The 10175-nt window shown below is 45.9% G+C and overlaps 2 protein-coding genes across 2 annotated transcripts; both read left to right on the top strand.

Annotated features, from left to right (window-relative positions):
* Positions 1-173: 173 nt before the first annotated feature.
* On the top strand, positions 174-4058 carry CSUI_010298 (uncharacterized protein). Its single transcript, XM_068070403.1, has one exon. The coding sequence runs from the start codon at positions 2407-2409 to the stop codon at positions 2686-2688; it is 282 nt and encodes a 93-aa protein (XP_067917622.1). The 5' UTR covers positions 174-2406; the 3' UTR covers positions 2689-4058.
* A 1930-nt stretch (positions 4059-5988) lies between these two features.
* On the top strand, positions 5989-9884 carry CSUI_010297 (glutamate leucine phenylalanine valine dehydrogenase family protein; the record flags this gene model as incomplete). Its single annotated transcript, XM_068070402.1, has 3 exons — positions 5989-7646; positions 8840-9019; positions 9777-9884. Coding segments are annotated over exons 1-3 (1938 nt in total), but the record flags the coding sequence as incomplete, so codon positions are not given.
* Positions 9885-10175: the final 291 nt, after the last annotated feature.

Raw genomic sequence — 10175 nt, 5'->3', positions numbered from 1 at the left:
GAGAGAGAGATAGACATATAGATTGAGAAATACGTGGATAGGTCATATAGAGATAGACAAAGAGAATAGATTCAAGATGGAGAGATAGATAGATAGCTACAAGGTCGATATCTAGATAGATGTCTCTGTTTCTCTATGTGTGTCTGGTGACTTTCTGCCGACTTTTCTTGCAGCCTCGGGAACAACAGCATAGTCTTCTATTACCGAAGACAAATGCAGGTGGTGGGGGTGGGGGTGTAGCTCAGGTCTCTTCACCCCCCCTCCTTCTGAACGAGGAAGAGGAATCTCCCTTGTCATCATCTTATTCTGCCCCCGCCCAATCTCCTCTCTTGGTCGAGACCGACGAAACAACCGCCCTATGTCGAAAGTAGTTAAGTGACCCTCGTATCTCCTCTTCTCTTTTTTTCTTCTTCTTTCTCTTCTTCTTCTTTCTCTTCTTCTCCTTCTTCATCCTGGTCAGAAGTAGCCAAGTGATCATAGTCCGCGTGGGGGCTGCTTCGTGTGTTGTCTATCGGTCTTTCTCTCGGTTTCTTTCTCATACTCCTGTTATTCTTCTTAGAGAGAAGGAAGGATGGACGCTTTCTTATCATCTTTCTTTCTCTCTCTCTCTCTCTCTGTTTCTTCTTCTTCTTCTTTCGTCTATTCCTTTTGTTGTAACGCTGGGATAGACAGGAGTACAAAGGCGTCATCTCACTCCTAGTAGGCCACCGGAGAGGGCGGGGACAACGAGTAGTTGAGTCTTGCGATTGAGAGAAGAAAGTTGCTCGCTCCCCTTCTCGGGCTAAAGACGAGAAAGGAATTTATGAGTGTAGTGGGTGGATGCATGCAAAAGAAGGAGAAGGAGGACGGATACACTCGACTTCTCTTCACTTGTCATACACTCCAACATTGGCTTACTCATATCTATCATCTCTATCTTTATCTATCTATCTATCTTTAATCTATCCATCTATCTAACTTTATCTATCTATCGATCTATCTACCTATTTTTGTCTATCTATCTACCGTGTCATCGTCTATTCAAGTGTTGCTACCTATAGAAATTCTCCGTCGAGATTTTCCAATGATGCTGGACTTTCCGTTTGCATGCTGCATTGAAGAGCGGTCGTTTTGTTCCGTTTTGGTTTTCTTTCTTCTTCACAATGGAGGGGTTGTCTCCCTTTTTTATCGGTCAGTTAGGAGTTGTCCTTTTGTCTGAGCTAGGCGTTTCTCCTCCTTGTATCGCGCTGCGCGTTCTCTCTATTCATGCGAAGAGAGGTTAACGACGTCTCCATGTAACTTCTTTTCTATCTCATACTGTCATACGCATGTATCCTGCATGCATGCAAAAACGAAACAGTAAGAAGAGAAGAAACCTTCTCTCTCACTTACTGTAGAAGAAGAGAGATTTCTCTCAAATCTACAGACAGTCATCTGGACGTCTCCATCAGAATCTCAACTTCTTTCAGGCCTAACTAGGCGTTTGTCATCGCATGCTATCTTCCACTTCTTTCTCACTCTTTCTTTCTTTCTTTCTTTTTCATCTCCTTCTTTCGATTTTTCTTTCGCCTTGTTTCTCAGAGCCTCTGTAGACATTGTTTGTTTCCTTTCAATGAGAGAGCAAGAACTCGAGCGGTGGAGACGTCATGTGCTATCTCCTTTCCTTTTTGTCTATTCAGATTGGCTCTCTTTGTTCTCCTCCTCATTCTCTGGTTTTCTACGTCATGTAGACTCAGTAGACCGAGGAGTCCGCAGCGGCTTCTGTGAGTTTTGTGGTCGCTTTTCTCATTTTCTCTCTTCATCTCCCATTCATTCCTTCACTGACAAGAGGAGAGAGAAATGGATCGCCTGGCCGTCCATCACAGGTGTCTAAGAGACGTTCTTGAGTTTTCTTGAAAGTGAGAAGACAAGAGAGAAGAGTCCCCTGTTTTCTCTTTATCTCTCTCTGTTTTATCTCTGTTGTAGCCATCTCGAGAGGCATTGATAGATAGGTGTATATAGGTGTTATGATACACCAGGAGATGGAGTACATACAGCCTAGGCATAAAAGAAAAGTGTTTGCTTTCTCTTAGGGCGGATCTCTTCCCGGGGGTGGTGAGAATGATCTTGTCTCTTCGGCAAACTTAAGACGTCTCTCAGGTTTAGTTCTCTTTCTCTTTCTTTACGTTCGCCGCTCCAGGAGTCTATTGAGAGGTGTTTACCGCTCCTACTATGAATGACCCATCCCCTAGAGCATTCCTTTGCCTACTGCGCGCATGCGGGTGTGTGTATTGTGATGCACATGACAAATGGACTCCGGGCTCGAGATAGAAGATTCTTGATCTCTAGAAACGTCTATCCACTTCTACATAGTTATATGTGTATGCATGCGTGTGTATCTAAACATACGTAGACATAGAGATACGTTGTTTCTGTGCGGCAGATGGTATGGGGTGTATGAAGGAAGCAAGATGTGTGATGATTGCCGTCGTCTCACGGGCTGAGAGATCTCCAGCCTTCTTGTATCGACCCCTTTATAAGCTTTTCTCCGCGGGCACTAGGCTTCTATGGAACGAGAGAGAGAGAGATAGAGAAAGAAAGGGAGAGAGACAAAGGTATAAGGGACAGAGAAAGTTATGTGATCTGTGGCATGAGGAGAAGAGAGGATGGATGATGATCGACCTTTTGAAGAAGAACTTTGAAGAAGATAGAGGGCAGAAAACGAAATAAAGGACGAAAGGGAGAAGAAAGATGAGAGGGGATGTACGTCTAGATCGGATATGAAGGGCTCTTTCAATGCACATAATCCGTTTTTTCGACGGGGGGTTCTTTACGGGGAAGGAAAGGACGATGTGAAGAGAGAAAACGAGAGGCGGCTCGATGGCATACGTAAGAAGGAAGATCAGATATGAGTTGGGTCTTTCATGGAAGGTTCTTCTTACCAAGAGCTGACTGTGCGTGGGCTCTCTCTGGCCTCGTAACGGCTTGGGTTTTGTTTGTGATGATAGATAAGACTTCAATCTTGGAGTTTTAGAAGCCTTACGACCTTTGGTTCCTTTCATGAGGAGAAGGAAGAAGGCTGTATGTAGGAGACACCCCCCATGAGCATACCAGGGGTGGCTGGGTTGACGGTGATGGAGTCGTGTTTCGTGTCGTGAAAAGGTGTCTTACGCAGGTTCCTGCTCCTCTCCTGTGTAGTTGTGAAAGGTCTAAGACAATAATGGCAAGGGTGGTATACGTGCAGCATGTATCTAGCGAGGTAGGTAAGAGGGGTAAGTAGGCAGGTAGGACTTATAGTCGGACATGAAATCTAGCCCAATGATAAACCCCATGAACTCTGTGCTCCTCGGCAGGGGGTAGGTAGGAGTTTTACAATTCGGGGAGCTAGTAGTCACTTGTGCGAGTGAGGTTTCACGGGTGGGGATCTATGTATGCGGGGGTGACGCGCATGCAATCGAAGTAGGTTCGTTTTCATGGATCAATCAATGAGGAGTCAAAGGAAAGAGATAGGTACTTCTCTCACGTCAAGTTTCGAGAGAGAAGGAGGAGGACACGGTCAATAGAAAGACGATAGAATGAGAAGTAGGATAGACAGAGAGGGGGAGAACGGAAGGGGGTGGGGACCCTGCCAAGTGAGAAACAGGAGTAAGTATGGCTGAGTTGTTTCTTTAGAAGATAACAGGTCTCGAAAGATGGTCCCAAGGTTTCTTCCTTCTCACAGAAGGTCTCGAAGATATTTTAGAGAGGAGACATCGAGTTGACAGGCACTTCCTTCTTTTTCTTCGGTACGGCTTAGCTGAAGCATGCTAGGTTGATGAGCAAGCAGCACAGAGACACTTGGTGTTCGATTTCCTTCCTCGAGGAACAGCCAAGCGAACGGACCCAAAGCGGCAGAAGCCACGAAAAAACATTTGAGAGGAAGAGCAAAACTGGACGTAGTGAAGGAGAGGGATAGAAGCTGATGATGAGTTAACGATGAAAGAAAGAGAAGACAACCTTTGTGATTGATTCTTCTTGTGTCGCAGAAGGACAGGTTAGCTAGTCATGGTTGACTATTGCAATGACTGTCGAACAGGCTTTCTCACGTCCGTACCGCCGGCTTGTGTTTTGCAGAACGATCTTGTTTTTTCGTCGAAGCAAACTTGTTCTCATGAAAAGCTGAAATGTGCATCGCCCAGCTGACGTACTGAGACTCAAATGGCGCGAGTGTTGAGGACTCCACCGACGTTCCACAGGCAGAAAAAGAACCGACAGGGTGGTTTTGCCGATGAAATGCTCTAGTAGTGGGGGCATTCTAGGCGAACGTACGCAGATTTGACTATCTGCGGCCGCCTGCATCTGCCAAGACGGGCCGTCCGTCCTATGCACCGCAGCAGTGATGGAAGACAGGCAAGTCTTCATGGAACACAAGGAAGCCCATTATCCTACCTTGGATGTCCAAGCGTAGCATAGAGGGTCAAGTTTTCTTGGAACATTGGAATAACCGCGCCTGTTAGTGACGGACAGGAGGGTGTTCGAAAGGCCGCCATAACTCACAAAGCCATGGAGAAAAGGACTGCTGCCGTTGCTTTTCTTGGTGATGACAAACGAATACATCGAGAAAATGAAGAGGCTATCATGTTGGTGCCCGCCCAGGTCTGAGTTGTCTGTATGGACAGTGATAGGAACAGGTGCATCTCGAGTAGCGGCTCTTTATGAATGTCTTGGTTGTAGTGGTAGCGAGAGTGGTGGCCGTCAACACACGACCGCTCTTCTGGAATACTTCTCCTTTCCGAGTTCGGGCCTCTCTCTTACCCTTGCGAGACTGAGGTGCCCACCATCCCCTCAGTGCTGCTGAAGAAACCGGGAAGTCCTAAGCTACTGCCCGACAGACAGACAGACTGCGCAAAGCCCCAGAGTGCGAAGGTATACCGGTAGTATACGAGTGCTCGAGACATCGATCTCCTTGACGCCAGTTGGATGAGTGACTAAACTCCTCATTCTCCAAGTCAAAGCCAGAGCACGCTTTCAAGACAACTGGTGATATAGAAGCAGGAGAAACGGAGATACGTCACCGGCTTGTGTCTCAGTATGCGGGGGACAGTTCAGGGAGGTGTCACTGGTGGGGGACTCATCGTGTCTCCTTTAGTCCTGTCCCTACAATGTGTGGCTTCGTTACTTCCTATCTGTCAGCGTGATACAGATATGTCTTGATGCCAAGCAGCAAGAATTTACGTCAGGATTGCAACTGTGCTAGCATATGTAGGGCTCCTTGTGCTAAGGACGCAAAGAAGGCTACCTCCTGATATACATGCTGTACTGTGTCACACGGTCCTGCTCATAAAATGCCAAGTCAGATCTCCTCACCATCCTACATGTAGCGCCGCCGCCTACGCCTACACTCGGACGTCTTGTGTTCCCCATACTCATCCCACTTTCCAACGGTGTCTGACGCCCGGTGATTTGTTTCTGAAGAGAACCTAGTTCTTCTTTTATTTCGTATGTGGATTCTTTATCTTTCATCCTGGTCGCTCTCACCCCACTTTCGCGGTTGACTAACGGGGACAGGCAAGCAGCACTGAGCGTCCTATACATTAAGAATAAATGCGTTAGTTCATTAGCTGGATAACGCGTACAGGGAAGTTCCATGAAGAAAGAGGAGCAGAAATGAAAGAAGAAGATGATCAAAAACAAATCCCTTCGCTGCTGGTGTAAGATCCGCAAGTCAGTACATGTATACCAATCCCAGTCTGTCACATGTTGCGTACAGCCGCAACCAAAATTGAAAGCACCTGTCGATCTTGCAGCTTCAGATTCTTCTTCTTCTTTAGTTCTATCTTTTACGAATGACGGACAAACGTAGATTTAGCCAGAGTCTCTTTTCACCCCTACTGAATCTTCCCATTGTCAGGCTTGCTGGCCTTCGTTGTGTTTCGTTATGTGGTCGCCGCTACGTCACCACGTCATGATGGACGGGGATGGATGGATGTGTCGGCGGGAAGTCCCCGTCTCAGTGAAACGCGAGTGGCGGGGCGTCCTCTTTTTTTGTGTGTTTTTGCATGGAAATCTCATGGAGAACAATGCACCGAACCGCACTCCTCCCCATGATGCGGTTCACTTCCTTAACGTGTCCTTCCAGACTCTCAAACGCCGCTACACAACAGCAGCGACCTCGCGGTACAGTGCTGTCCCGGCTGTGCGCGAGAATTCCTCCCTCTCGTTGTACTCGTCGTAGCTCTCAGGGTCTAAGGACAAATTCGGGCGTTTCTTCGTGCTCTGAAGTGTTGTTATCTGGTGTCGCTGAGACATCTTCAGTCCGCAATAACCTTATGCCGATAGGACTTTTTGCGTGCATCTCCTCGGCTGGATCAGGAGCTGTACGTACACCCGGCGTTACGACGTCGGCTGGAGCACGAGCGTTGGTTAGATCTGCTGATATAGCATTTCCTTTTTCCTTGTCTGGTATTTCTCAGCAAATACAACATTCTTCTACATCCCGTTACTCTTCCTTCTCGTTACGTCGACCTCACTCCACTTCTTCATCTTGTCGTCTCTCTTTGGATACGATTACGCGTTGTTGTCATTCATCGCCTCGTGCACTATACAGCAACCGCCCCGACTCTTCTTCTTGCTTTTCTTCTCTTGAGTGTCCATGGATACCAGTCTCGTGTCCGATAGAAGTTGGTGTCTCCTCTTCAATTTCCCCTTTGGCCTTGTCTTCGCCTCATTCAGCTTCCTTTCCTGACACTCGTTCTTTCTCTTACTCCGTGCGTAACAGAAGGACGCAGTCTTCTTGTCTCCTTGCCTTAGTGAAAGCCTCCTCTTTGCGTTCTCATCGTCGCCCGTCTTTGTTAGGACCTGCCCTATCGTCTTTCTTTCCGTTTCGTGTATCATATCGTACCGCATTCTCCACAACTCGTCAAGCCAAGATGGATCATGCGGCGGCGACTCTTAACCCATCTGGGGCGCGGCTTCCACAAGCCAGCGGTAGCGCCAACAGCAATCGTGGGATGGCGGGTGGAAGTTGTAATACGATAAGAGAAGAAAGCATGGAGAGGGATCACCAGCATCATCATCATCATTCGTCAGCGAGTAAACGGGTTCCTTGCTATACATCCTATGACGGGGTTAATGAGTTAATGCAGCATTCCTCTTCAAATAAAAGCGATTCCACACAATACCCCGTGGTTTTGGATGGGACAGGAGACGATATGATCACAAGCTCAACAGCAGGATCTCCATCATTACTTAACGACCATCTCAGTGGAGATGCAAGTTCCTTTCTCTCTCATAAGAATGATCCACTTCATGTTAAAGGCGTGTTAGGCAGTCGACCAGTTGGCAAGCTAGGGGATTCCACTCTCTTTGGCATAGGGGACTCGGTCTCCTCATTAGAATACAAATCCATGTCTCAAAAGTATGCGGAACAATATGAAGAAGTAAAACAGATTCTTCTCCAAAGAGGAGATCTCTCGAAGCGCGTAGTGACGGCTAATGCAGATGCTTATTACAACCATCTAGGTCTGAATGAATACTACTTCCAGACAGCTTCTCCCCAGACCGTTGCGAATAATCTTGCATGCGTTATCGCCGCCAAAATTCTCAATGAAATGTCTCATACCGATTTCTTTCCGCAAATTCAACAAGAAAGAGACGGTGAAGTCTTTCTCCTCGCCAAAGCATCTCTCAGGAATCGAAAAGCTTCTCAGGTAATCTGTCAAGTCACGTGTCCCCCCAACAGCAAAGGGATTCTTCAGCCCATATCTTTCTTATTCACTGCATAACACTATCTTAAGACACGATGGAGAGCCGCGCTCACAGTGATGTCTTCTCTTCACACAAACTAGATTCTCCTTCAGACCGGTTGGAGGTATTATCCTTCTCTCTTCGAAACTCACCAAATGACTATTCCACATTTAGACGTCTGTCACTTCTCTTAAGCCATGTATGGCCTATATACATATATATATATATATTTGTATTTATATACATATATACATATTTATATATGTACATAGATAGAGACACATGAGGTTCTCTTCTTTTCCCGACGTCTTCTCAAGCTTTGATCCTGCCGCTGTAGAGTGTTTCGATTCAGTGCTCCATCCTTCACATTCTCTTGGAAAGTCTGACCGCCCGCGTCTATGTGGCTATCTATAGACACCTCTGTCTCTACGTATGTATCTATATATGGACGGATAGATAGGTAAATATGTATTCTTGTATATGTGCATCTATGCATATGCATGTACATACGCGCACTTCCATAGATACTCCACGCTGACGGGCTCTCAAGAAAAAGAGAGAGCGAGGAGAGAGAGAAGAGGTTCGTAGACTCTCTCAGCTCGATAAATGAATCTCGGCAAGGAGAAAAGACTGGTCTCTCTATTGGATCACGAGATACAACAACAGAGATGGACTAATGCTCGCCCCCCTCTCCTATGCATGCATGCCCCGTCCTCGGACACATGCTTATGCACATATCTATCTATCTATCTGTCTTTGATCTATCTATTTATCTGTTGTAGGCTGATATATATATTTGAAATACCATCATCCACATGTATACGTCTGTCTCTATAACGTCCTTCACGCCACGCAGCCGGCGGCATGAAGACATCCATGGTTGTCTTCTTCCCCCAATCTCCCCAGTCTGACGTGTCTCTTCACATCATCTACCCTTATGTGTGTATATAGTGTGTATATCTCTCTATGCCAACTGATCCCGGTTACTAGCTATGGCTGTATCTCTTCATCCGCCTATCTATATATGTATGTAGATACTGTGTACCTAGGGGTCGCCGTATCTCTGTGTAGCCCCTGTCATACTATTTCTCCATGCCTTCTATATCACACAAGTATCTCTTCATGGGGCGAGCCTGTATCTTTGTGTTTCAAATAGAACTATAAAGTGGAGCGAGAGATCGAGGCGAAGTTTCTAAATTTTGAAGGGAAAGGCCTACCGTACCGCATGCAATGCTATCGGTCGACAGGCTCATTCTTCGATGACCCGGCCGATGAGAACGAAAGACTACGTACATACTTCCTTCAACAGCCTGAATATGCCGTTCCTGTAGAAGACGTAAGCTCGTCTCTTTTCTTCTTGTTCACAATTCTCATCTAGGTTTCTTTTCTTCTTCATCGCACTCGACTTTTTTCTTTCCCTTGTCTTTCCAGTTGGCGCTTGTTTTCACTGCATACACTCATATACATACCTGTGTATGTATGTACGCCGTATATATACGTATGCATGCATATATGCCTTATATATACTTAGGAATGTACTGCGTACACCCATCTACACACTTTCATTTATGTGTATACGCCTTATACATACGTATGTATGTATACACGCCTTATATATACATATATGTGTATATACGAGAGGCGTGTACGTATGTATCCATATACAAACATATGTGCATATATATGTTCGTTGCACTGTATATAGTCGGGGGTGCGTCCTTTCCGCATGTACGTCTAGATATTCTCATTGCATCAGATCTGTCGTGAATACTATGGTGTATACGTCCAATTCTTATATAGGAGATAACGCTCTACACCTCAGCTTTTTCTTTTTACGGGCTTCTTCTTTCCTCTCTTCCTCCTCTCCTGTTTCTCTTGATTCCTCCTCCTGTCCGCTTCTCACGAGTCTGATCGACGTCCTCTTTAATGCCGATCTGAATCTAGTGGTACAGGAAGGCTGCCCTTCACACCTTCATCTTTCTCTTCTTCTTATCTATCTTTTACCTCAACTCACCTCTACATCGTCTTTCTACGGTGTATATATGTGTATCTATCTGCATACATACGCACACTATCTATCTATCTATCTATAGGTGGACCCGTGCGAGACGAACCTCTCTAAGGTGTTAGATGTGTATTTCTACAACAATAAACAGAATACAGCCACAGCAGAGATCTACCGACGTCTTAATGAAGAGGTATGCTTTCTACAGACTCACTATGATGAAAGTGAAGAAGAAATTGATGCTCTCTCTCTCTCTCTCTTTCACGCGGAGTGTTTGCATATAGAGTATCTGCCTCTTCGTACGATTCTTCACACTCAACACACACCTAGTATGTATGAATATGTTCTCTCTCTGTCTTTCTATACGTGTGTATCTGTGCACGAGCATGTATAGAGTATGGATCCATAGATATGTGGAGTTTCAGTATGGACCAAGTTTTGTGGAATACAGGAGTCCTCTTGATGTATATGTGTATGAAGATGTATG

Source organism: Cystoisospora suis, assembly GCF_002600585.1.
Source record: "Cystoisospora suis strain Wien I chromosome Unknown contig_7087, whole genome shotgun sequence".
Lineage (NCBI taxonomy): Eukaryota > Apicomplexa > Conoidasida > Eucoccidiorida > Sarcocystidae > Cystoisospora > Cystoisospora suis.
Note: the sequence above shows the minus strand (reverse complement) of the source record. Positions and strands in the feature narration are given on the sequence as shown.